General features: G+C 42.0%; 1 protein-coding gene across 1 annotated transcript in view; it reads left to right on the top strand.

Annotated features, from left to right (window-relative positions):
* The window catches only part of TNFSF11 (TNF superfamily member 11), a 34589-nt gene extending 16407 nt beyond the window's left edge, over positions 1-18182 (top strand). Inside the window, exons 3-5 of the mRNA XM_004604590.2 lie at positions 11992-12037; positions 12122-12220; positions 17761-18182. Coding sequence (XP_004604647.2) covers positions 11992-12037; positions 12122-12220; positions 17761-18182 — 567 coding nt within the window. The remainder of the gene's footprint in view (positions 1-11991; positions 12038-12121; positions 12221-17760) is intronic.
* Positions 18183-28000: the final 9818 nt, after the last annotated feature.

The raw sequence follows: 28000 nt of genomic DNA, 5'->3' as shown, positions 1-28000 counted from the left end.
TTGTGGATCCAAGCACAAGAACACTAGATAACTCTTATTATTTCAATTATTATTAAAATTATTTATTATTTGAATTATTTTTGTTAATTTAAGATCACAAAGTTTATGAGATTAAGTGGTTGTTTTCTTTGTATGTGATGCTTAAATTACCAGGTAAACTAGTACAAGAAGAATATTTCCATCTTAAAAGCTAAATTACGTAAGGAATCAATTAATTTGAGTTAATTGAGCTGCTTATGAAATCATAATTATTCAGGTAGTTATTTTTGTTTGTTTGTTTGTACCTTTGCACACCCTGAAAACAAGGAGCAATTTGAGCTGCATTCACTGTCTCTTTTATATATAAAAGTATGTATCCAGAAAAATTTTCTTGTAAGCTTGGGACTCGGGGGCCCTGATGTTCCAGTTTCAAGGTGTTAGTCATATAGTGGTTTTCCAGTGGGAATTCGTCTCAGTTTGATATAACAGTCTTGGGAACTGCAAGTCAGTCAATCCCAGTCATATTCAGCATTTATAAAAGATGCCTTTATGGAAAACTTGGAGTAATATTCACAGAATTTTCCTGCCAAACCAAGTCCACCTATTGCCATTTGTCTGACAATGGGTTATTGTTTTGCATGTGCTAGATCTCAGGATGGACAAAAGGGAGGAGGTTTGCAATAGAGAAATTCTTAGCTCGTGTGTGTCAGAGGTAGGCTTACTTTCATACCAGACAGAAGAAAAGGTATTCCACCTAGAAAGTTTTAAGAACACAGAAAGCAGGAAACACATGCCTTCCTGAGCAACATTTCATCCTATGACATAGAATTGGGCTAAGATTCCAGAAGTAAACCAAACTGGAGTTCTCACTCAGAGAAGATGGTAGAGGATACACTGGATTGTACTTATCAAAGCAACTTATCCCACAAAAAAGGATAGCCTGTGTCACCAAAGAAGAGAAACACTCCAGGGTAGCGTTTCTCAACTGGGAGTCACATGGTCCTCTGTAGGCCCCAGGACATTATAAGGGGGTGCCACATATAAAAGTTGCATTAATAAGAGGCCACAGCAGGAGATGGGGCAGGGGGCAACTTTCTAAGTAGGGGGGCCTTTCAGTTGAGGAACAAAACAAGATCAGAAGAGGTCACAGTTGAACAAAGTTTACATTTGATTGATTTTAAGAGAATTGAGGCAGCTAGATTTGTCCTACAGTTTCTGATGTGGTAGTTCAGAGTAGTTGTTCTCTCTGACAATGGAAACCCTCTCTGGAAGGTTGCTCTGTGTAAAGGAATGCTTTAGGGTGTGCATTGAGAAGGGTCCTATTCTCAGTCTTCTAAGCAGCCTAAGAAGAGGTGAGTGAGAGCTGCAGGATGCAAGGGAATCTTGGTGAAGGAAGTGAGTACTTCAGACGAAAGATCAGGTCTGTATGGATTCCAAAAGGTAGACATGTAGTGAACGGTCAGTATTCGACAAGACCAGACTACAAAGGTTTGTTTGAATGTTTTGAAGAGTCTGGGAGAATTTCAGTGTACATAAGTTCCTTGTTTCTGGAGTGCTACCCCAATTCTCTGTCTTTCACCTTTGTGAACATATGGTGGCAGCAGTGGTAGTGAGTGGTAGTTCAGGAGAGGGAACACTAATGATATTGTTATTATGATTAACATTAACAACAATGAGTAGTTAAACAAAAAAATAACAACAGAAGGGTTCCTTTTCATCTGCAAGTTCTTGGGAATTGAGAATCTCTCCACAGTGCCTCTGCCTGGTTTTCACCTGTCTTCCCTTTCCATGGCAAATGACAGGAAATACATGCATGTCCATGCCCCTGAGCCAGCAGGCAGCAGATTGTCCTACACTTGCATAAACACTTCACCTCATTCTCCTGTGAATGCTGCATGAATACTGCTACCGCCTGAAACTTCCAGGTATGTCTCTCTCCTCTATGACACTGCTGTTGTCATCGGCTATCATCATGCTTTCTTGGCCATCTTTATTTCTTTGCCTGGCTCCTTGGAGCTGCCCTTCTGATCCATGGTGTCCCCCAACCCTAGTCTCTCCTTTCCTCAACTGAGTGTTGCTAGAACTGAATCTGACCTGGAATGTGGCTCTATAGGAAATGGCTCCCAGAATGTGGCTCCTTACATGCATGAAACCTGGCTTTGACCCTAACATTGGCAAGGAGAACAGACAAATGCAATACAAATCTAAACATGTTCCTTCTGAGCTTAAAAAAGCATCTCCGGTGGTTCCCTCTACTCATCCGCCCAAAGTCCGAGCTGCTGAATACCCTCTGTGTTCTGAAATCCTCGCTCTGCAGATTTATTACCTCCTGTCTCATCCCATCAGGCCACCCTATCTCCTGTTTCTAGTGGCCTCGACAGAATTGCTTGTAGTTGGCTAGAGGGGCTGCTTTCTAAATGTGAAGTGTATGCAGTGTGTGGGCAAAGAGGACCTGGATCCCAGAAATACAGCATTCCTCGGCTCTCTGGGGCTAAGTATTCTAGAGGTTGCTGAGGACGCTGAGGATCTCCCCGTAATGCTTGAACTGCTGCTATGACACTTTGTGTATTTTTCCTGCTGCTTTGTCAAGGGGCTTCTTCTTTCTTTGTGGTATGGCCACATTCTCCCTCGGGCTCGGGTTCGGGGTCTGCCCTGACAACCTTACCACTTTCCTCTCTGGTCTCATTGGTCTGCAGTGGCTGTCTGGTACCTCTTTGCTCCTGAGCAGCAGCATCTTCAGGAGAGAGGTGGCTTTGTGACCATCGGCTGCTCTGCCCAGGTCCAGTGGCATTTTTCTGTTTCAAGTGACAGCAGAAAGCAGAGAGCTGGTAACTCACACAGCGAGCCCAAGGTGCCGCACTGCAGTTACTCTGCCAAGCCCCTCGATTAAACATTTTTAACGAGTACCAAAGCGCAAGACATTTTAAAATCGAGCTCTTTATGAAGACTAATATTGCTGTCAGAAGGCTACTTCACGGAAACCCGAGGGGACCTTTAGCTGCAGCAGAAGCTTCCTCATTTAAACCATGAAGGTTAAACAATAAAAACTAATTTTCTATTCCCAGCATAGCCATCGTCCTGCCAGGAAAGCATCACTCTGCTTTCAGAACACAAGGGCGCACGATTCCTCAGCCCTTTGGCAGCTTGAGTACATGATCTCCTTGCCAAAACGTGTCTCTTCCAATCAGCAGACTTCTGACGGGCCATACATGAGACCCCTGTGATTGGATGCTGGGGGTGCGGGGGATGGGCAGGGAGAGAGGACAGTGTCCATTTTGGTAAAATTCCTCAGGGGGAATTTTCAGAGTTTTCCGTGTATAATGGCAGAGGCTGGTCCAGATAGGAGGCCAACTGACTGGGAGAATGAGTGAAGTGCGTCAGTGGAAAGTGTGGAGGTAGGATCCATGTAGAGAGGGCTTCAGGTTTGAAAGACTTTTTCCAAATCAGTAGTTTGGGGGCTAGAGGAATAGCACAGTGGGTAGGGCATTTGCTTTGCATGTGGCCGAGCCGGGTTCGATTCCCAGCATCCCATATGGTCCCCCGAGCACCGACAGAGAACAATTACAGGGAGTAATTCCTGAGTGCATGAGCCAGGAGTAACCCCTGTGCATCGCTGGGTGTGACACTCTCCCCCCCACCACCAAAAAAAAAAAAAACAAATCAGTAGTTTGTATTATAAAACATGCCATTTGGGAGGTCTGGATGTAATGTTACACATTTGAGTTGGAGTGGCACTTAGGTTCAGAAGGATTAGTGAGACCTGCATCTTGTCCACTGGTTGCCTCTCGCTACCCCACTCCCCCGCAACTTGCTGGACTGCTGGCCCCCTGGACCCTAGTTGAGAGGGGAAGGGATGGCCCCCAGACTTCATCAGAACTGTCTTCTCTCCTGATATCCTGTAGAACTCTGTTTCATGGAACCTCCAAACTCCACGATTTGTAGCTGGATGTGAGTGACACCCTACCCCATGGATCCTGCCTTTAAGATTTATTGCTCTGTGATGTGTTTTAACTTTGAACTATCGACTCTTCTTAAGGAACTAGTAGAGCTCATGTCTAGTCAGGCATATAGAAGGTATTCTCTGATGCCTGGGGATGAGAAGGAGGTGCGAATTTTAGGCAAGGAAAGGCAGAGGCTGAGATTTATGTTCTAGACTCTGACTCTTTGCTGCTCAATGCCTTGTAAACCTAGAATCTCTCAGAAAGAAAGTCCTTATAATGAAAGATAAGGTGTGATAAGCAGGAGGCATCTCTTTGAGGAAATTGTGTACAACAGGAACTGTGTTCAGCTGGGTACAACTGTGTCTGCACGTACAACAGGCAGGGTCCTTGTGGGAGAATTGTCTCTGGGTAGTTCTGTGTAGCTGGAAACAGTGATGAGGTCCCAGAGTGTTCTTGTGGATTGTGGAGTTTTGGGGTGCAGAAAAATGTAAAAGGAGAGACAAGAGTGGTGTCCAGTCCCAGTTAAGTAGGGCTTTATAGACCCAGATAAGATAGGTGGATTTGAACCTGAATTCTAAGGACAACTTTCGGAGAAGAAATGTGTTCCCTGTGTGCATTGCAATGTGAATTGTGTGATGTAGTACTTCGGGGCATCAGTCTTTAAACATCGATTCATGGACCAGCGCTTGTCCACCACCATGAAAAGCTTGGAAACCACTGGCCTCAGTTGCAGGCCTATGGACTGCTGTGCAAGTGTAGAAAGGTCGAAGAATGCTGCTTTAGGATCCTCAGTCTAAAGCACTTATCTGTTCAGGGGGCAGGGAGTGGAGGTAGTGAATTATTATTGCAATCCTAATGAGAAAAGATGAGAGTGTGGAGGCAGCCTTGGGTTCTCTGGCTGGAGAGGAGGAATGGATTTCTGAGTTATTTACTAGGTAAAAGGCTGCAGGACTTCTCAGCAGGAATAGGAAATTGGCCATTCATTCTTAGAAACAACCCATGTGTGGCATTCATGTGCTAACCCGGCTGATGAATACACTATTCTTGTAACTAGGTTGGAGAAGAATTACTTGAAGGGTATCATTAAGATGTTAAAAAGAATGCATTACATATGTTAACAAGTGTGTGAACCCAGCATTCTATCTGGGAAAGGGGTGTTAAATCCTTGTTCAACCAGCCAGATGTCCCTGCAGCTGCTGCAGAGGGAGGCAGCCACCTGAGACCCGGGCCAGCAGTTTTGGAGCATCTGGCTGTACAAATTGCTTCTTCCCTGCTCTGATTGACAGGTACCACATGGATCACACAATTCACATCGCAATGCACGCAACACATGGAATGTTTCCATCTGATAAGCCCAGGCTCCAGCAATGTGACCTTTTTAGGAAATCATTACAGTTGGGAGCTTATATCTATTTATATTATTTTGCAAGGCAGAAGAACACTGCAGTTAAACACTTTAAACCAACTTAATAACTTTCCCTCATGAGTTGCACTGTTATCAAAGTTTTGTTTGGGTAGTTATCCAGCTGAGTGTGCAAAGTTGGGTTTATTTTGGAGTGAGTATGTAAATTACCTAAGGGCAGATTTACCACTACTGCTCTCTAAACCAGTTGAAAGTCCTCATGGGTATTTATTGTTAATCTTGGACAGTACAAGCTCTCTGAAGTGACCCAAACTTAGCAAGATTGAGGTACTGCTGAGGTATCTTCTCTCTTCCCGTGGGAACTGCAGACTCCTGGTATACCTCTGAAAATTGTGCTTTTTAGGGATGTCGAAGCGAAGTTGAAAGGAAGCAGGGACTTTTCAGAGGCTCTGGGGATCACACAATCACATGAAGAGCAATTATGAAATCCCAACATTTTTCTACAAGTGAAATAAAAGTGCCCGAGCCTGCCTTTATGACAGGCACTTTTCTTCTCTCTCTATCTTGTTCTCTTCTCTCTCTTTCTTTTTGGGAATTATTATTATTAATAATTAGTAGTAGTAGTATTAGTAGTAATAGTATTTCTTCTCCATCTTTCTTGTTCTTAGGCTTTGGAGTGGGGTCTCTGTCTCCAGTCTACAGAGCCTGGCTGTGTTGTTCTGGGCGTGTCAATGCTGAACAGCAGCCACTAGGTGGCAGTATGTCAGAGGCTTTCTTTTCACTGGCCATAATTTGACTGTCAACCAGCATTCAGGTTTTCTTTCTGTAATCCCATTTCAAAGGGTTAAACGAAGCTGTCATAATTTAGCCACAAATTATGCTTATCTAAGAATGCATACATTTGCTGGAAAGCCTGCTTATTATAGTGTGACATGATAAATTCATTCACGTGAATTTTCATGACAACTTATTGGTGATCATCCTGTTTGTTGTGGGTCGTTTACAGAAATCAGGACAATTCTTTTTGTCCCTTGTGTGTAACAGATGCTAAACATGCTGTTTTCTGAGAAGGCAGATTGCTGATTCTCTTGGAGAGCAAGACATTGGATTCCCTTTAGTAACTGCTGGCCCAGGGAAGATTGCAGAGAAGGCTTTCTCCCCAGCTTCCTTATCCCAAAACTGTTCCCAGCTGCTGCTAGGCTATTTTCTGGGGCTATATGTTTGCAGGTGTGTGTCAGAACTGCCTACATTTTTAATTCAAATCTGGGTGTACTGATAGTGTGGCAGTGTACGGTTGTCCTGAATATTTGTCCCAGAGAGTTGAGTGTCTTATTGTATTTATTATTATTAATTTACAATTGTAACTTAATTTACAATTTACTATTAATGTACCATAAAATTAAACACATATAACATCTTTTAAAAGCTCTCTTTCATTTGAATCCTTTGTCCAGAGGAAAGGAGTTAGGATGGGCTGTGTAGTGTTTTCCCCAAATGATATAATCAGAAATTTCTGAATTCAAAGAAACCAGAAGAGAACGCCTGACTGATCAGATGTGGGAATAAAGGACTCTTCACTTTCAAAAACTAATTAATGTGCTAGAAGTAGACACCTCATGTGGATGAAGATCAATGCAGATGCAAAGCTTAGAAAATAAATGGAATTGTCAGTGGGTGATGCACATTTAGAAGGGTTTCCTTGCATCTTGGAAATGAAAACCACAAAGGGGCACTGAAGGAAGATCCATGCTCAGGATTTCCATAGCCCAGTCTCTGATCCTGAACAAAAGTGACAATGAGTTGTCTGGTTCTGTAGAGATGACTTGATTGGGTCACTGTTGGGTGATGCAATGAACAGAATCCACAGTACCAATTGTTTTCTGATGCTCTTAAAGATTCTGAGACCGAATATCCTGATGTCACGGCTCCTTTTCTATCAAATTCTCCTCAGTGTGCCTCTCCTTTCAGTGCTCCTAATTCAGGGTGGGAACCATTCTTTATCGGTCTCTAGACAAATATGCGGGGACGGAGGGCGGTTCTCTCTTTTCCCCCTTTTCTACCTTGCAACCTACAGGTTTTCTGGCATCACTGCAAAGACAGAAAAGCACGAGAATGGAATACATGTGTATTTAAGAAAGTGCCATGGAATCTTTATCGGGGAAGGAAGATCCAGCAATAATGATGTCGGTGGGCCCACAGGTGACTTATGTGAAGCGAGAAGGAGAAAGACAGTCACTTTCTTCCCATCTGCCTATGCCACCCGGGACCCAGGGTTGCTGGTTCTTGTCTAGCTCACAGAAAGGAATTTCAGGAGTAGACAAGCAGTGTAGTAAAATGGATTTTATTTATTTGGAGGTGTTTTGAAGTGTGTGTGTGTGTGTGTGTGTGTGTGTGTGTGTGTGTGCTTGGAGAGAGAGAGAGAGAGAGAGAAAGAGAGAAAGAGAGAGAGAGAAAGAGAGAGAGAGAGAGGAGAGAGAGAGAGAGAGAGAGGAGAGAGAGAGGGGCACTCAAGGGGAGGAGAGAGCCCCTACACACATCCTAGCAGTAGACACAAAAGGATGAAAGTACACATCGGAAGAGGGGAGGTACAGGCGACAGGGCTCAGGTGCAACATGTGCTTGGCCACGTGGGCACAATGAGCACACGGGCTCCGACAGCATATGCATGGCCTTTCTTTGTTCAAGGTGGCTTTATAGGGTTTCTCCAACTTGCTCCCGCTGTGGGGCTTCTTCCTAGGTAAAGGTCCGTTGCTAAGGAGGTTACCAGGGAGGCTGGGAGTGGTGATGGTCTTCTTTGGGCGGAATCACTAAAATGAATCAGATTAAGGGAGAGGTCTGAGGGTATTCGAGGAATTTTCTTCATGAGGAGGGGTCCAATCTCCTCAGGGTCCATTGCTGCTCAAGGTCTTATCCGTATCCACAGGGTGGATCAGCCTTAGAATTTTCCTCCCAGAATTTTCATTGACCTAAGTTTCATTGCTGAGGGCCTTTCCCTATCTACCTGCCTACATCAGTAAGGTTTGCCGAAGAGGGATAAGGTGTAGATAGATGCCACCTAAGCAAAAGGATCCAAGCCAAGGTCAGGGAGCTCCCTGCTCCTTGGGATTCCTCCTGGTCTCCGTGGGTCAAGGAAAGCAGGTTGGTCCTTTCCGCACACCTGAGCAGGGCCTCCTCACCGACCCTAGCTTCTCAGGACCTGGTCCATGGGAGGAGAGGTCAGGAGAGTCTCTTTAAATGCGCAGGCATCTTATTTTCAATCACCTGTTTGGTTTGCTTTGGTTTTGGGTTTACGCCCAGAGGTGCTCAGGGCTTGCTCCCGACTCTGGCTCAGGGATCACTCCTGGCTGTGCTCGTGGGGGACCAGAAGTGGTGCTGGGGTTACACTGGGTCAGCCACGTGCCAAGCACGTGCTCTGCCTACTGGACTACTGCCCTGGGCCCAGCACCGTGTTGGGAAGAAGCATGTTCCAAACTTGTTCCCTGTCATTGGTACTTTGGTAGAGGAAACCCTGTTTGCAGCAAATGTTAGAAACTCAATTTTATTATGTGGAATTCTGAAAATATAACAAATCTGTAGCTAAGTAAAGTCGAACAGCCATTTATAAGAACACTCAGTAGTATTTCTCAGCATCTGCTACATATTAAAATTATGTAGAAGAGCTTCCTCAGCCACACACAGGGGCCCTGGGGCCGCCCCCACCCCCACCCCGAGTTCAGCGCCCAGGGGACTGGTCTCTGCATGCAAGCATGTGCTCCTGGACATGCACCCATCTCCTCTGGACTACTGTCCTGGCCCTCGCCTTTTTTAATTTTTGAAAGAGTCTAACTTATTAATTCTTTGAAAGTCAGAGCAAAAGCCCGCCAGAACCTGGTACCGCCCCCACCTTTTGTAACCTCCATGCCCTACCCTCTGCCTCTCAGCTCCCCTCAGTTCTGCTGTGAATGTCCCTGGGCTTGTTTTTACTGTTTCATCTGTCCCTCAGTTGCACGCCTTCTAACGCCCGCCTTTGGTAAATTTGGGAAACACTTGGTTTTTCCTTTCTGGACATAATACTTCACCTTACATAATCCCCTTGAGTTCTTTTGCTCTCCTAAGAACTTTTTTTTTTGAGCTGAGTTATTACTGAATTAGTCCATAGTGACCAGATATCACAATTTCTTTATCTGTACATGAGTTCTTTGCTTGTTTCTGTATCTAAGCTATGGTGGAGCTAAGTTTTTAATTTTTTTTTCTTTTAAAGTACATCTTGGCTTTTTTCCCAGCCTGTGTTCTGTCTTAAACATGTATCTCACTCTCTCTCTCTCTCTCCCCCCTCACTTGTCTCTAAATTTATTTTAATAAAATTATTTTGCTTCCCCTTTTTAAAAAAATACATCTTTTCAGACTAATTCAGATTGATTGGCTGGGTTGGAGCCAAGGCCCCTGAAAAGTGTTCTCTTGGAAAATTGTTATGTTTATTATGCACTTAGCTAACAATGAGTTACAGCTCAAAAAACTGAAAGTGGAGTAGGGAAAAAAAATTGAGAATGCTTTTTTTTTTTTTTGGCAGCTGAAGGTTGTAGACACAGCTTATTCTTGCTTTTTTTTTTTCCAAATGGAAACTGCCCTTCAATGTTTTTGCAATGAGTTGTAGTTCTTGACTATTCTACGGCCAATCCCATGGAAGCAGGAATGTCGTGGCGTGTCAGGCTGCAGCTTCCATTTGTCCTGGGACGTGATGCCTTTATTTCCTTAGCAGACTTTGGAAGTGCTTCTGAGTCGTGCTATTGTGAAAACTCTTTGCTCTGGCCCAAAGCAGGGTTGTAAATGGGCAGAGGAGTCCATTCCCCAGTGGGAGAGCAGATATTTCCTGCCCACATCATCACTGACTTGAATGTGTGGCTTCGTTGGCCTGTGAGTTAAGCTTTCAGAAAATCTCCCCCTGGCCTGTCTGTGGAATCTCTGAGGATGGGTGAGGGCTTGCTTCTCAAATTGAGGCTAAAGGTCTGTGACACTAGCTCCCCTCTTGAAAATTCTCAGAACCACGGCTGGAGCAATCGTCCAGTGAAGCGTGGTGCTTGCTCTGTTTGCGGCTGTGTTCAAGTTCATGCTTCTGGTATATTTGGGGTTTTTGTTGTTGCTGCTTTGCGGCCACACCTGGTGATGTTACGGACTTATTCCTGGCTCTGCTCTTGGGAATTACCCCCGGTGGTGCTCCCTGTTAAGTGCTTGCAGGCAATTATCTAATTTCATTTTCACAACTACCTTCTTTCTAATAGAGATGTTGTGAATATCCTCAGTTTTTGTGTAGGTGGCTGAGAGGGATTTGCGCCTGAGCTTTTATTCATTCCACTGCCTATTTAATGAAAGCAAAGGTTTGATTCAGGTGGGCATGAGGTTACCTAGCTGGTCCTTCATTCTGAAGGCTCAAATTGAGAGATGCAATTACCCGTGCTCTTTATGTGCTTTCTTTTCTGGCTTATTCTTCTAAATCTCTATTTGAGACAATATTTTAGGTTAATTATTGGTACTCTAAAAGCTTTTAGAATTCCATGTAACGCTTTAAATACACTGTGACTTTTTAAAATAAAAAAATTGACCACTGGGAACTGGCATCATTCTCTTTCCTGTGCCTGCGCTTCGGTGTTATAATAGGAATTCACTAACAAAATGGGCTTTGAAAGAGCCTCCCCGAAGATCTGGGAGAGTCATATATTCTCTGGTAATTGTTACTTTCCTAGTTAAGTTCATCTCTATTTGTGTACCTGCTACAGAGTTTTAATTACACTCAATTAGTCCATGTTTTATCATGTGTATTGTCTTTTTATTTTCCCTTATTGTCCATTTGGGGCTGGAGCCATAGCACAGCAGGTAGGGCATTTGCCTTGCACGTGACCAACCCAGGTTCAATTCCTCTGTCCCTCTCGGACAACTTGGCAAGCTACCGAGAGTATCCCTCCTGCACAGCAGAGCCTGGCAAGCTACTCATGGCATATTTGATATACCAAAAGCAGTAACAAGTCTCACTTTGGAGATGTTACTGGTGCCCGTTTGAGCAAATTGATGAACCACAGGATGACAGCACTATAGTGCTATTGTCCATTTTGTGAGATGACCCGTATATGTTATACTTTTTAGGAACATCAGCACAGTTTTTTTTAAATTTTTTATTTATTTTTATTTTTGGGGTATTTAAAAAAAAATTTTATTAGTGAATCACCGTGAGGTACTGTTACAAACTTATGAACTTTCATGCTTGCATTTCGTTTACATCCCTCCACCAGTGCCCATTCTCCTCCACCAATGTTCCCAATATCCCTCCCACCACCTTCACCCCAACACCGACCACCCTACCCTGCCTCTGCGGCAGGGCATTCCCTTTTGTTCTCTCTCCTGTTGGATGTTGTAGTTTGCAATAGAGGTATTGAGTGGCCATCATGTTCAGTCTATAGTCTACTTTCGGCACTCAGCTTTCGACCTGAGTGGATCCTCTTAACATTCTCTACTAGGTGTTCCCTTCTCTATCTCAGCACATCAGCAGAGGTTTTTGAGAGCAGATGTCCCTTGGTAGCTACCCAGACCATCAGGGGATTTTGCTGTCTGTGGATTTCTGGCGTATTTTGAAGAAGAGCACTCATTTATTGTGTGTGCTATAGACCTGAATTCTTACTCATTTATCAAAAGAGTGAATGTATGCTGATATTTTTCTTTTCTTTTCTTTTTATTTCAGGAATTACAACATATTGTTAGATCGCAACATATTAGAGCAGAAAAAGGTGAGAATGGGCCCTTTGATTGTTCACAATCCTATAGGGTGACTTTAGGATTTTGGGCTAACCTGGTTTCTCTCTCATCTCTAGTGATGGTGGAAGGCTCCTGGGCAGATCTGGCCAGAAGGGGCAAGACTGATATCCAACCCTTTGCTCATCTCACGATTAATGCCACTAACATCCCATCAGGTAAGCGGCATTTGCATCTGGCCTGGAAAAATGCTCAACAGCCATTTGTTAGCCCATGTAATAAACTCAACTTATTACTTGCCTTTAACTAAATGTTTGCAAGTCCTTAACTTCTAGGTCACAAGAGAGATTGTTTCATTTACAGTTGATGATCCACATCATGTAAACAAAGATTCTCCATCATGTTAAAGTGGACATCGTCACTATTCTGTTTTCAGACCATCAGATGGGTGTTTTCTGTGTAGTACTGGGAAGTCAACCCCTTATAGTAAAGCTCACTTTTCCTTGCCTAAATCAAAGTTGACACACTGCCACAGTGACTCTCTGAGGTGCCTGCGTTCTTGCAAATCATTATGAACTCAGCCGTCTCCCGCAGTGGTCCACAGAGGGACAGAGCATTCATGCTCTGGAATCGGTAGCACGCTAGAAAATGAGGTGCATTTCCTCTTGTACAGGGACTTATCACACTGTCTAGTAAGAATTAAGTCAGTGCCTTGGAGACCTAATTATCTTCTGGAAAAAAAGGTATCCCAGTGCTTTAACCCTCCATCTACATGAACAAACCAGCCATTCCTTCACATAATCCCTACTAGTAACTCTACCATGGAAAAGCTGAGCATCGAGAAGAGTACGGATCATATTAAGATAGAAAGAGTGACAGTTGAACATTATTGTTGTTATAATATTAAGATAGAGTGACAATTGAACATTATTGTTGTTATGATATCACTTCTTGAACAAAATCAATGCATGAAGCATCTTGCTCTGTGTTTATTTTCTCTAATCTTCACTACGCCTCTGCAGGTGATACCTTTCAGATTGTGCAGACAGAGAAGCCAAAATTCATGCAGCCTTTGTTTCCTGCTCAAGGTCACAGGTGGTTCCAGTGTCAGAAGCTAGGTTCCATTCTGGATGACTTCCAAGTCCATGATTTTTACACTCTTAAATTACCCTAGAAATGCCTTGTGGCCCATGGACTTTATTGGAAGGAAATAGATATGGAGTACTTATATGTTTCTTTTCCTATAAGTAGATTAGTGTTGTTTTCGTAGTGGGGTCCTAAAGTCTGACCACCTGGACTATGGACTGGCCTTCTGACCTTATGCAAATTATTGAAATCATTCATGCATCTGCTTCTTCATGGAGATGTCACTAGTAGCTGTGTCTGTGTCTGTGTCTCTAAAGTTCACTGAGGTTGTGAACTAAGTGCCTATTGGGAAGCTGTTATGCTAATGCAATTTGTGATTGCTATATGAGTTTAGTTGACCAATTATTATGTTGCACTTGAGTCAAAGATGGTGTAAGACAGATTTTCTGAGTATTAAAGAAATCCAAGTTTTATTTTATTTATTTCATTCTTAGGCCACACATGGTATGCTCAGGATTTATTCCTGGTTCTGTGCTCTGGGCTTACTCCTGGCAGTGCTCAAAGGACCAGATGTGGTGCCAGGGATTGAGTTGGGGTAACCCACATGTAAACCAAGTGTCCTACCTGCTATACTATCTCTCCCATCTCAAAAGTCCAAGTATTAATATGCAGTTTTAAAGCCACTAACATAGCATGAGTCATGAAGGGATTTTTCCAGACTAAAGACATAGAGAATAAAAAAAGCAACTTTCTGGTTCTTAGGATTTTTCTAAGCTCTTTCCTGTACTAGCTATATGCTTTATTAGCAGATTTCTCCCCATATGTGTTTGTGTGCCTTATGGTAGAGCTACCCTAATTTTTGAAGTGTTAAACTTTGCATGTTAGCAGAGGCAATCAAATTAATAACTGCTCTATCAGCTGTGTGTGCTATGAATGTACTCTGCATTTATCTTTTCAGTTCATTTTAAATAGCATATGATAAATATTGCATTAGACTGTGTGCCAAAGTCTCTTTGGCAATAGCAAGCATGTTTTAGTTATAAAGCTCTTTCTTCAGGCACCTAGCATCAAATCATTGCCAAAGAAGAAGGCAAAATGCCTAGTTATTTTCCAGTGGTTATTGAGTTTGAAACTGAGTTGAAATGAGTTTCTATATGCTTCTGTTTAAGAAAAGTAGAATTTGTTCCTCTAGCTGGGCCAACAGCCTCTTGAGTCCATTTCTCTCCCAGTTTGTGGCTGTATTAGATAACTCGGAGGAAGATAGCTTTAATCGTGCATGTTCATTTAGGGTTCAGCATATACTTGCACAGAAGAAGCAGGAAGCTACTGCTACTTAGCTACTGTTAGCTTAGGCATCTTGAAAGCTTCTTGACTACAACACAGAGGAAAGTGTTTTGTGAGGTTAGAATGCGTGGCTTTGGGTGGGGCAGTGCTCAGCCTTTCTGGGGAGGTCTCGCTCCTGCCTCTAGCAGTGCTGGGCAGATCATCAGCCTGCCTCATTAGTGGTGAAAAACCAGATTTGTCACATGAGATCTGTGAACTTAATTGCAGTGTCTTTTCCTTATTTTTTCATCTCAATTGTCTGCTCATGGCTCTGCTCCTTGGCAGTATTTTATTTTCTTCCTTTTGCCTCCCTATGCACTACAAAGTTCTCCTTTGCTCTCACAGTTTCCCTCACTGCCAATACGCCCCCTTTTCAGCTCATGCATATATAATCCATGTCCTCCCTGTCCCAGCTCTTCACTGGGATGAGCTCACAGATCACCAGGGGATTTCATTTCTGCAGCATGTACTCGGACTGAGTTCAGTCAAGTGGTTCATGACATGCAGAAATAAAAATGTTCTGTTTCTTATGCCTCTGTCGTGTCTTTCTCCGATATGTGTGGTCACTGACTTGACAGTACACAGCCTGATTGATTTCTTCATTATGGGCAGAGTGAATGTCCATGAAAAGCACCACACACATTAACTGAAAGACTGCTTCATGGAATAGATAAGAGAATTGAGTGAATGGATGCAAGTAGAGATATGATGGACTTGTATGTGGCTCAGTGGTAGGGTTCGTGCCTTGTAGATGTGAGGCTCTGGGTTCCATCTCTGACACTGCAAAAACAAAATGAACCAACAAGATCTAGGATTGGAAGGAAATAAAGATACCCATTTTATTTTTGCTGACAACAGGGTTACATAATCCCCGTGGTTCAAGGTTCCTCTTTTCTCTCATTTCAGTTTCTTTTCTTTCCAGGTCATATCAAGTCCTTATTCTCAAATTAGCTGAATCATCCCATTGAGAGGATAGACTTCACTTAGTCATTCTGCTTCTATTAATTGCCACCAAATAAAATAAACTATAAGTTAAATAATTGATGGAATAAATAATTAAAACACAGGTATAGGATAAGAAAGTAGGAAATAGAAAAGTTTCAGATAAGAAACATTTTGCTTTGCGTTTTCTTTGTTAATGGACTGGTGTCACTGGTGTTCCTGCATGGGTGATCATTGGCCCATTCACAGTGACCCTTGGTTCATTTAGAGCCTATCACCATCCCTGTTCCCCTCTCCCCTGGCCTGCATAAGGATGAACTGCCCCACTGTAGCTTGTTCCTGTTGCATTTTTCTTTTTCTGCATGCCCTCCTTGATTGGTTCTTGGGCCAGCTGGTTATGGAGATCTTTATGCCATATCACAGTTACTAAGTGGCACTCCAAAGGTAGTAGAGACTTTTTGTGGTTCTCTAGAGAAGTTGGAGATGCTCAGGTTACTATAGGATTCAGCCACTCCGGGAAGCTATTTCAGCCTGTATGAGTTTCTGGTTCTGCAAAGATATTCCAATGACATCACTTTTATCACTTGTCATCCTATTGATCTTCGATTTGCTCAAGTGGGCACCAGTAACGTCTCCATTCGTTCCTGTCTCATGCTAGTGTAGCCCAATGGTATCTGCTCGCTCCAGGAACACGAAGAGCCTCAAACCATTCGTTCAGGGTTTTGACAAAGAAGTATGACCAAAAGCAATGACATACTCTAATTAAAGCTTATCAGCTATTTGGGGAAGGGAGACTTCTGGGGTCACACCCAGTGATGTTCAGGAGTTACTCCTGGATGTGCATTACTCCTGGTTGTGCTCAGGGGACCATATGGGATGCTGGGATCGAACCCGGGTCAGCTGCATGCAAGGCAAGTGCCCAAGCCGCTGTATTAATGGTCTGGCTCCACTTGTCCCTTTTTTTTTTCTTTTTGCGTCACATCTGGCTATGCACAGGGGTTACTCCTGGCTCTGCACTCAGGAATTACTCCTGGCGGTGCTCAGGGGACCATATCGGATGCTGGGAATCGAACCCGGGTCAGCCGCGTGCAAGGCAAACGCCCTACCCGCTGTGCTATCACTCCAGCCCCCTCCACTTGTCACTTTTCTTAAAGTGGGTCTGTGGTCTCTACTTTAAATCAAAGTCCTTGAATTGGTTTCTTTGGGGATTGGGTAGAAAAAAAAATATCTCCTTGGATACAGAAACCAATTCCAAACTACTCAAAAAGTGCTCAGCTCCCGTTTTGCCTTGTTAAAATCTTAACAGATGACAACCTTAACTTTGCCTAACTGTTTACAAAGTTCCCTGGAGGGAAATGTGTTTACAGACTTTACACTGTTTAACAAGTTTTTCCCTCATTAGTCAACATTTTTTTAAAACTTCTGGATAATAAGTGTCCATATAAATATGAATGATTACTACATCAGTTTTTAAAAAAAAGATTTTTTTATGTTTTAAGGCCTAGGAAAATATACTTAAATTATGAAAAGCATTGGGTACTGCCAATGAAGAAAGCATTGTAAAACTCTCACCGCCCTAGAAATAGTATCTTATTCATTGTTTGTCACAGTTCAGCTGTGAGGAGGAGCTGAAGGGGGATTCTTAACAATCTATGGCAATTTTATGACACTTTGGTGACACGGGATTACATGTGATTGTGAAATTGAGGAGGACAATGTCAAAAATATTTTCTTCATGAATTTCTTTGGTGCAGCCCTGAGCCTTTTGTTCTATTAGAGGAGGGGGAAAGAGACAGTGCTGAGAATAGGGTTTAGGAGTTTCACCTGATCAGATTTGCTGTGACCCAAATCCTTGCTTTGCCTCCATGAGTTGGAAGGAAGGTGTAATCAAGTGAAGCCTTGGGGGTTCTCTTCCTATCCTGGTGTCTTGTTTTACTGTCTTTTTAGTTCATCTTCAACATGGAACAGCATTTCCACTTCTTTTTGCTGAACCTTATTTCCTCTCTATTCTCAAGCTCAGAAGCAACTCAACAAAAGCATTCTTGGTCTCTCTGGGAGGAAACAATCTCTCTTTCTTTTGGATTCCGACGGCAGTTATCAATATCTTTTCTCCAGGGTCTTGTTCTTTGCTTCTAACCTGAACACTTATGAACTTATACTTAGTATGCTGTCGGCTTCATAGGGTTAGGACAAATGAGATTTGTCCTTGTAGCCTCTCATCCACCTAGCAGAGAGCAATGAGTACATGTATTTTTTCCTCTTTTAGAACAAAACACTCTAAGATGCTGTTCTCCTGTTGGGATAATGGCTATAATTGTCTATGTTTTACTTCAAAAGCACAGGCTAGTGGGTATGTCCTTTCTCACTGAAGGGTGGATTTTAAACCACATGCCTTTCCTCTCCTCAGGTTCCCACAAAGTGAGTCTGTCCTCTTGGTACCACAACCGAGGATGGGCCAAGATCTCCAACATGACTTTCAGCAATGGAAAGTTGATAGTTAACCAAGATGGCTTTTATTACCTCTATGCCAACATTTGTTTTCGACATCATGAAACTTCAGGAGACCTAGCTTCTGAGTATCTTCAGCTGATGGTGTATGTTGTTAAAACCAGCATCAAAATCCCGAGTTCTCATACCCTGATGAAAGGAGGAAGCACCAAAAACTGGTCAGGAAATTCGGAGTTCCATTTTTATTCCATAAACGTTGGGGGATTCTTTAAGCTACGGTCTGGTGAAGAAATAAGCATTGAGGTATCCAATCCTTCCCTTCTTGATCCAGATCAAGATGCGACATACTTTGGGGCTTTTAAAGTTAGGGATATAGATTGAATTCCATTCTGTGGAGTAGTGAGTGGCATATGTTTTCTAGGATGTATGGAGGTCTGTGAGACTACTATGAGGTATGATCCACAACCATACAAGAAGATTATCAATGCTTTTGGCTCCTGTAGAAAGCACATGTGTATGTATCAAGGGTAGATGTTGAACTCAAATGGTGTTACACTCTAAAGGATTTCTTACACAATGGTTTTAAAAAATTTTGTAATGAATTCTGAGAATGAAACCAGATGGAAGCAATTGTAATTGCCATATGAAAAACTGCAGTAGGCTCTTGTGGATGGCGTGTTCACTCTGGCTCTAGTTCATGGTTATGTGTCACTTTGCAGCTGACTTGAGGAAGGTGTCATCTAATTGAAAATAGATGATCATCTGAAAGGTTAAATTCTTTTGAATTGTTACATCATGCTGGAACCTGCAAATAAATACCTTTTCTAACAAGGAGAGAAAAATATGTATTTTTATATAATATCTAAAGTTATATTTCAGATGTAATGTTTTCTGTGCAAAGTATTGTAAATTATATTTGTGCTATAGTATTTGATTCAAAATATTTAAAAATATCTTGCTGTAGACATATTTAATGTTTTAAATGTACAGACATATTTAACTGTTGCACTTTGTAAATGCCCTCGGGAAAACTTGCAGCTAAGGGAAAAATTGTTGTTTGCTAATATCAACTGTATTATATTTCTTCACTCTTTTTAACTTAATAGATTTTTCAGACTTGTCAAGTCTGTGAAAAAAAAATTACAATGAATGCCTTGAATAATAAACAGTATGTTGGCCACCAGGTACCTTTCAAATTTAGAAGCTAATTGACTTTAGAAAGCTGACATTGCCAAAAAAAAGATACATAATGGGCTACTGGAATCTGTCAAGTATTTATATAATTATTGGACAGGTGTTTTTCTACAAGTGCTGCAAATTGTAAATTTTTTAAATGGATAACTTAACAGTGCCTTATCAGCAAAAAAGAAATCCCACTTTTAATTTAGTTAGTTATTTTATACTGTATAATAATATCATTGCCTCTGAATGTTAATTTTTTGGATATGAAAATAAATTTATAAGAAAACCTGCCTTGTGATTTTTGTGCTTCTCTTATTACTTCAGTCTTACTCTGTGATCCCATTCTCCCCAATATGGTAATATGATGTCTGTCTCTCCAAAGGTTACTAGGACAAATGCAGATTTCATTAAAAATTCACAACAGATTCAATTAAAGTCATAAACCTTGGAGTTTGAAAATCATTTGCAAGGGATTTATATGCAAGACTATAGACAAATAGAAAACAGGGGCTTATTCACTCAGAAAAGTTTATGTTTCTCTTATATTGTGAGAGAAAAATGGTGCTTTGCACCTCTTCATAAAGTTCTACAGAACAACCATTTAGCCTGTAAGAGCCCCTGAACACTTCATATCATACCACAGTGAAAAAGGATTAACACTGGGATGGACATTCGACCTCATGGAAACTTATGTGGGAGAGTTGTCTAACCTAGGTTGGTCACACACAGAAGAGAGAGAAGAAAATAAGCACCTTGGAAAGGCGTAGGAAGCCATAATTGAAGGCATTTACCATTTGTGGATAAATGTTGCTTAGTGGTTGTGACAGGGTAAGAGGAATAAAGAAGTAGCAGATGTTACAAAGAAGAAATGTTAAATTTTATTTGTGAGGGAGTGTTTGGGTCATACCCAGCTGTGCTTAGGACTTCTGAATCTGTGCTTAGGGATTCTTCTGTGGAGTTCATGGAACCATATGCAATGCCAAGGACGGAATCTGAGTTGGCTGCATGCAAGGCAAGTATCTAGCCTGATATATTAATTCTCCAGCACTAGAAAGCATAAATTTTAAATAGCAGAACACTAATGGTAGAGTTCAGTTATTGTATTGTACCTATTATATTAAAACTACTATTTGATATTAAATTTTCATGGTATTGAACATCTTGGGTAAATTGGTACAAACTATGATTTCAGTGTTGCATATTCCAATTGCTGAAAATTTGTTAAGGAAAATATAATTTGGCATGCCATTGAAAAATTCTCCATGCCCCATTGATATGAAAACCTGTTAAAAAGCCTTCTTATAACCTTTTTGTTTCCTACAAAGATTTATATTATAGCTCTTGCTCCTATAACAGGATTCAGTCATTTCCAAAGGTAGCAGTCATTTCTTCCACATTACCAAATACGATGCGATAGGCATTGTACCAGGAATCATGCATGCTAGGCACTGTCTCCATCCTTGAGGAGTTTGCTTTCTAGTGAGTAGTGTAGTAAGAACGTACTGAACTAATAGACACGGCCTGTATTATCTGCTGTGAGAGCATCGAGGAGGCCATAGAACCTTATGGGAGGGATCTTGATATCAACCAAGTCCTACAAATCAAATTAGACTTGGATAGGACTGAAAGGTTTCACAAGCGTTGATGATCACTGTTGATGATCCAGTGTTATTTTTAAATTAGGTAACAACTGACTTGGGGGTCTATTAAAGATGAGTTAAAACCCAAGGTCTAGTGATGGCAAGAAGCTGGTGGTGGTGCCCATCTGCTGAGCACCTCCCCTGGCTCAGGGTCAGTTGTGCTAAGGAAGCACCTCTCTAGAAGATCTTGAAAGTTCAGCCTGACTATAATATGCAAGTTAGTACATGACACCTTGGCAGGTCAGGAATATTTGGTTTTGTTGGAGTGAGTCTATAATGAGAAGTTTGTATATGCTAGATAGTGCTTTGAAGAAAGGCACCTGAGCCAAGTGTGAAAGCCCAGAGGAAAAGAAAAAGGGTGTTTCTCTTTTTCTAATGATGCTCAAAGCTTTCTAGGAGTTGAGTAGCAAGGTCTAAAATGTGGGAGCTATTACCCTACTTTTTATTCTTGTGTGCTGCTTTTTTACTCCTTCTTTTCTTTCTCACCCATCTCTTTTTCTGCTTCCAGCCTTTCATGTCAACTTTATATATTCATTTATCATTGGGAGTGGGATTGACTACATCTGGCAATGCTCTAGGCTTACTCCTGGCTCTGCTCAGGGGTCATTCCTAGAGGTGGTGGTGGAGGTGCCACATGCAGTCCCATAGGAGATTGAACTGGGGTTAGCCCCATGCAAGGTAGGGGCCCTCAACCCCTGTACTATCTCTCCAGTCCTTTCATATTCATTTAATACTTTTCCCTTTTCCTGTTCCCATTTTACTAGCCAATCCCTGCTATTTCCCTCTGAGGATCATTTAGTTTCTCCAGTTTTCCTTGCATTGTTGGGAAGACTGTTACATCTGATTGAGATGGAACCAGATCGTGTCAACACTGAGCAACAACTTAGTGACTATGTCGAGGAGTGACAACATCTTGTCAGGAAATCAGCACATGTTGGCTGCTATAGAAAATGGTTTGTTTGCTCATTTTAACGGCTCCATTTCAATCTTCTTCCCAACACATGCCAAAGATGAAGGAAGGGAAACATGCCAAATTTAAAGCCATCTGTTTCCTTAAGTCAACGTTCACAGCTCTACCAGATTCACATACCCTTGCATCTTCTCCCAAACAATACATGCTTGGTGATTCTTCTTGATGGAATGGCTATGGCTTTCTTCCTTTTTTTTTTTTTTTTGCTTTCTTTGGTGCCACTCACTTTTATCAGACCATCCTGGAAAAATGCCCAGAGAAGATGGTGTTTTTGGAACCCAAGCATTTGTTTCATGTCTTATCTCTTCTCTGTATGCCTGATTACTGATTTGGCTGGGGCTAGTGGCATCAGATTATATTTGGACGCTTTAAGGACACAACTTTGACTCAGCTTGCAGTGCCATACAATGCCCGTGGAATCACTTCGGGCAGGCGAGCCTGTGCTTTCTTCACTTTTTGCTTTGTTAATCGATTTCCTGGCTTCCTTGCTATGAAATTGAAATATGTTTCCCAGTAGCTGCATTTATAAATGCTAATTAGCTATTGATTCTCGTTATTGTGATTTAGTCTTGTGTCACTTTTTACAATAAAAAATTTATACACGGTGAGTGTTGGATTTTACCAATAAAACAGAAATCTATGCTTTTGATTAATAACAGTATTATGACACTTCCACTCTTCTGTTAGTGTCATTCAGAAATGCTATTTCCTAATCACCTCTCCCCTCCTCTCTCCTTTATTGACTGATTACTTTATGCAGGCTTGTGATTCCTTCTTGACCAATGCTCTGACTATTGGTACTATATTGATAATACAACTCTGATATTATTAGATGTAGACTAGCTATAACATTTAGCTTTTTAGTTCACTTACCTTTTTTAGTAATGTTTTTAGGATTATTTAAACTTCCACCTTGAAATACCCCAAAAGTGACCTTTGCAAATGGCAGAAATTAGCTAGAAGTTACTTGTTCCTTTAGTAGACCCAGAGCTAAGAACCTGGAGATAATGGCTGATTTCACAGACATTTAGTTCTCTTAAAGAAAATAATAGTCAGTTTGATAAGGGTCCTAAAATCACAGAATGTCACTCTCTTGGGCACAAAACCATTTTAGGCTTTTTAGAGTCTGCAGAAGCCTTATTTCCTCAAGTGCCTGATCTTAAAAAGTCTTAGTTGGTGGAAGAAAAGCACCTCATGAGACTTACACATCTTTTGGAAAAAAGATTTGGTTAATAGCCAGACCCAGGGTTGGAATGGGAGCTCTGCTGGTGGTTCTTTGGGATAGTGGATATTATTTGGATGCCTTTTTCCTTCCATGTGAAACAGGTGTCCTGTCTGGGTGAAAACTGTGAGGAATGGTACATGGAAGGAATTTAGTACTGGAGAGCCAATTTACTGTCTTTCCATCTCCTTGCTATATCCTACATCTCCAGGGTTGAGCACACAGCTTCTCTTCCTTTCCTCTGTTTTACAAAATATCTATGGAGCAAAGGACAGTAAGTCCTCACTTTAATATCTTGGATAAGTTATTGGAAACTGTGACTAGGCAAAATGATCTATCGAACAACATCATGTCTTTGAAAACTTACATATAATGTTGGCCAGGGTTGATTTTTCTCTTCAGCTTAGTCATGAAGCGGTGTGGAATAAAAGAGCTTTATTGAAGGGTCTGCTGTGCTGTATCCGAGTGTGGAAGATACCAGGATAGATATAGAGTATTAATTTCTTAGAGCTGCCTCTGAATCATCTTCCATAATGATTACAGTTTTGAAGACCAGAATCCCCCAAACAAGGCATTGGCATGACTACCTTATCTCCTGGAGCTCCAAGGAAGGTTCTTCAGCTCCTTGGAGCTTCTCATATTAGCCAGCAATCCTGGGTGGCCTTTGGTGTACAGTTGCTGCATCACACCAACCTCTGCTTTTACTGCCACCTGGCCTTCCTTGTGTGCCTTTGTGTCCGTATCTCCAAATCTTCCTCTCTGCAATTAAGGTAGGTTGTCAATTATTGCCTATCTTAATTCAGTGCGACTTCACCTTACCTCGATTACTGTTTCAGAAGCCCTTTTCCAAATAAGATCACAGTCACAGGTTCTAGGTGGACATATATTTTGGGGCAATATTATTTGTCTAGGTATAGTTATTAGGGCTGGAGTGATAGCATAGCGGTAGGGCTTTCACCTTTCATGCAGCCGACCCGTGTTCAATTCTTCCACCCCTCTTGGAGAGCCCGGCAAGCTATCAAGAGTATCGTGCCCGCATGGCAGAGCCTGGCAAGCTACCTGTGGCGTATTGGATATGCCAAAAACAGTAACAATAAGTCTCACAATGAGAGACGTTACTGGTGCCCGCTCGAGCAAATCGATGAGCAACGGGATGACAGTGATAGTGACATTGACAGTATAGTTATTAAGGATTTAATATACCCATTAAAATCAACATTTAAAATACAAACCACAGATGAATTAGAATGAAATTAATTCTGCAAGGTAAGTTAGAAGCAGGCCTGCTCTTCAAGCTCATGGTCTCCCTTGAACACAGGACTCACTTGCTTATCTCTGTTTCTTTGTTTGCTTATATCAACTCTGGAGAAGCCTGTGTTCTCTTGCAAACACATACTTTTCTCTTTCTCTCTCCTCACATCTTTCTAAATAAATTTCGATAAAAACTTTCTAGCTTCACCTGCAGATGGGGGTAGGGGAGAAAGTTAAATAGAAGCATTGGGCTGTTGCACTCACCTATCCCAATACAACTTTGTATTTATTTTAATATGAATAAAGTTTTATTTGGATTTGAGAAACTGTAATGTGTTGGTCGGCATATTTTCATGAGATTATGTTGAGGTTAGGACATGAGTCTTACCATTTATACCCTCCCTCCATACGAGCCCTAACCTCCTGCTACCCCTGACCGTCCCTGAAATCCATCCCCACCAAGCAAGGCAACCCGACTCTGAGAACTCTACCATGATTTGCACTCGCTCCTTCTTTTCAATGCTACGGGTGGTTTTGTTTATGATTAGAAGTCTAAAGGAACCAATCTGAAGGAGTTCATCCCTCTAATAAGTATAGGAGAAAGATGGAGAAAATGTTGTCCCTCAGAAGTTTCAAGGTGCAGAGGGAGGTGGGTGAGCTTGATGGAGCCCTACGCACCACTTCTGCCACCCTGGATGTGCTGGAATCACACCTAGGTGCTCTACCTGCCTGCTCAAGACTCCAGTGCATTCACATGAGTGATGAAGAAAAGGCAGAACAGTTGAAAGGATAGAGCCATGTGATTCTGAAATCTTTGGCAGTTACCAGCATCCTCATGTGTCAGTTGTTATTTCATGTCTGATAAGGAACCAGTAGAAAGACAATGTTTATCCAAACACTGTGAGATCCAGAGTGGAGTATCCTGCTAAAGAAGAAACAGAGATAAGTCATAGCTGTGGCTACAAGTGGAGGTGCTGGTACTTTGCCGCTATGTCCTGGAATTTTCTCTGGGTAGGAAGACCTGTGCTAATCATACTCGGTAATGACTTATTCAAATTTAGGAGAACATCTTAAGAAGGCATAAGAGGGGGAAAGTGCGTATACATCTCTAGGGGAACATAAATAGGGGAACATAGACAAGACATCAAATGTAACTAAATGAGGACATAATTCATGAGACAGGGGAGAGGCATTGGGAGGAATTTACCTAGTTCCCAAGGTTTAGAGAGAGCTCTAGATCTCAGGAGAAACACACGCACAGCAGGGCATATACGCTAGGACAGGCAGCGGTACTTTCTACTCCCTACTCTCCCATAAATTCCCTTACATACATGGCATACATGGCCCATAATCCAAAAATCAAATTCCGACTCAAGTTCAGGTCCAGGTCAACAGTGCAAGAGGGATGAGCAATCTGGCCCATGCGGATGAGATAGGAGTGACATGTGGGCAGAAACTCATACTGTTCAGGGATGTGTTTAGTGTGTGGCCAGGGATGCAGCTGGAGGTCAGTTCTGGGAGACTGGCAGAATCCCCATTAGTATGTCAGAATCTGTGATCCTCAAGCAAATCAACTTCCTTGAAGAACAGCTGAAGCTGCCCTGTTATCCTATTCCTGAACCCAGGAAAAGGCTTTTTTTTTTTTTGCATCACACCCAGTGATGCTCAGGGGTTATTCCTGGCTCTGCACCATATGGGATGCCCGGGATCAAACCCAGGTCGGCTGCCTGCATGGCAAATGGCCTTTCCACTGTGCTATCACTCCTGCCCCAGGAAAAGGCTTTTACCCTTTGTCTGAATGCTGGAGCTTCCCTGACAAATGACCACAAATGTGGCTGACCAAAAATGTGCTCTCTCACAGTCTGAGAAGGAACCACACCAGCAGGGCTGCTCACTCTGGGGACTCCGGGGAAGCTTCTTCTCCACCTCCTCCATCTCCCAAAGATCCTTGGGATGCTTTGTGTCAGTCTCTGCATCAGTCTTCTGTGACTTTTTCCTCTTCACCTTGTGTCTTATCTACTATGTTTGAGGACTTTCGTTATTTGATTGAAGGCCTGCTGGAAAAAGCAAGGAGGATGGCATTCCAAGAGTCTCCTTTACTTCTGCAATAGATCATTCCTGCTCCCCACCCCCCCCCCCACGAAAAACACCACATATTAAGGTCTAGGCATCAGGCTGCAGGCATACATTTCAGGGGATGGGGGGCACCATTTAGTCTACTACACCCTCCACGTGACTGTTCCAACTTTTGACAATTAACGGGGTTAGACACCCTCATATCTTCAGAATTAGTGACTCCCAGGATGGACAGGAAAAAAACTAAGACTGGGAAAAGAAAGTAAGTGAATTATGGGCATTTAAAAACCCTAGTCCTGTGACTTTTTTCAAGCATGAGCGCATCGTACCAGTGAGATAATACAGAGGCTAAGGTGCTTGGCTTGCATGCAGCTGATCTTGGTTTGATTTCCTGTACTTCCAGGGCTCACTCTTGAACACATAGTTAGGAGTCCTGCAGAGTGTGTCCTAACCCCTCGCAAAAAAATGTGAATTCCTGATCACAGAACCCTGATTAGATAGACATGTAAGAGACTGTTAGGAGCACAATAATGATGCTTTTTTCTTTCCAAAGTTTCCCTAACTGTTGTTGCATTGCCATTAAATTTAAAAATAACCAGTATTGGGGCCGGAGCGATAGCACAGCGGGTAGGGCATTTGCCTTGCACGTGGCCGACCCGAGTTCGATCCTTGGCATCCCATATGGTCCCCCAAGCACTGCCAGGAGTAAGTCCTGAGTGCAAAGCCAAGAGTAACCCCTGAGCATCGCTGGGTATGACCCAAAAAGAAAAAAAAATAACCAGTATTAAAAACAATTACTCAGTAGAGAAATGACATTGCATATTTGGATGCTAAATGATGTGAGACCTGTGATATAAGGTCTGTGTGCTTTTGAATTAGAATACCTGAGAGACTCAGGGAAACAACATCAGTTTTAAGAGAGAGGAGCCAGGATTTATTTAAAATGGGAAAATGTGTCTTCACCCTTGTGTGCTGCATTCTACTCTTTGCAGCCTTTGATTTACCCTGGAGACAGAATTAGGGGCTTAAAAACACCCTGCGAATCCAAGTTTAGCATCCCTCACTTCCTTCTAACTCTTGTTATCAGTATTCTGGCTTTCAGAAGACAAGATGGAGAAGTGGGGAGTTTCACAGAAGGAGGAGGCCTTAAACAAGATGCCCCAAATGCCTTAAACAAAACCCAAGAGGCTGAGAGTTAATTTCTTAAAGATAACTTGACAATTTGTTCACCTTGTTTTCTGCTCTTAACAATGTAGTAACCTTGACAAAGACAAGTTAATTGAAGTGTCCTCTTGCAAGTTGCTTGAATAAAAATGCTGTTCTTGTGGCGTGGTTGTTTAAATGGTGTGCATTATTTTCCTTACTGGATTGTTGGAAGGAACTCAGAGTTAGCTGAGTTCTTGTTTATGATATGTAATAATTGATAATAAAGTGCTTTTATTTATTTTTAATTTTATTTTAGGTGATTTTCTTTCATTTATTTATTTATTTTTATTTTATAAGGTAGTTCACAATATTTGATTACATTTAATATTCGAACAACAATCCCACTACCATTACACCATCTCACCACCATATTTCAGATCTTTTCATCCTGAACCCCAACCCTTGCACCAAAGCAGAAACGAAATAATATATTTTGTATTGTTTGTTATGAAAAAGTGCTGAAAATGCTACAAAAAAGTTTCCTTAGAGGAAAGAGTGTGATTATTATTGTATTTTACCAGGAGCCATTAAGCCCTTCTATAAGAGATCATTAACATATTGTTAAAGGTTGAGCCTTGTGTGCATACACTTATCACTGTCATCCCATTGCTCATTGATTTGCTCGAGTGGGCACCAGTAATGTCTCCATTGT

Source organism: Sorex araneus, chromosome 1 (genome assembly GCF_027595985.1).
Source record: "Sorex araneus isolate mSorAra2 chromosome 1, mSorAra2.pri, whole genome shotgun sequence".
Classification (NCBI taxonomy): domain Eukaryota; kingdom Metazoa; phylum Chordata; class Mammalia; order Eulipotyphla; family Soricidae; genus Sorex; species Sorex araneus.
This window is presented reverse-complemented; position numbering and strand designations above follow the sequence as displayed.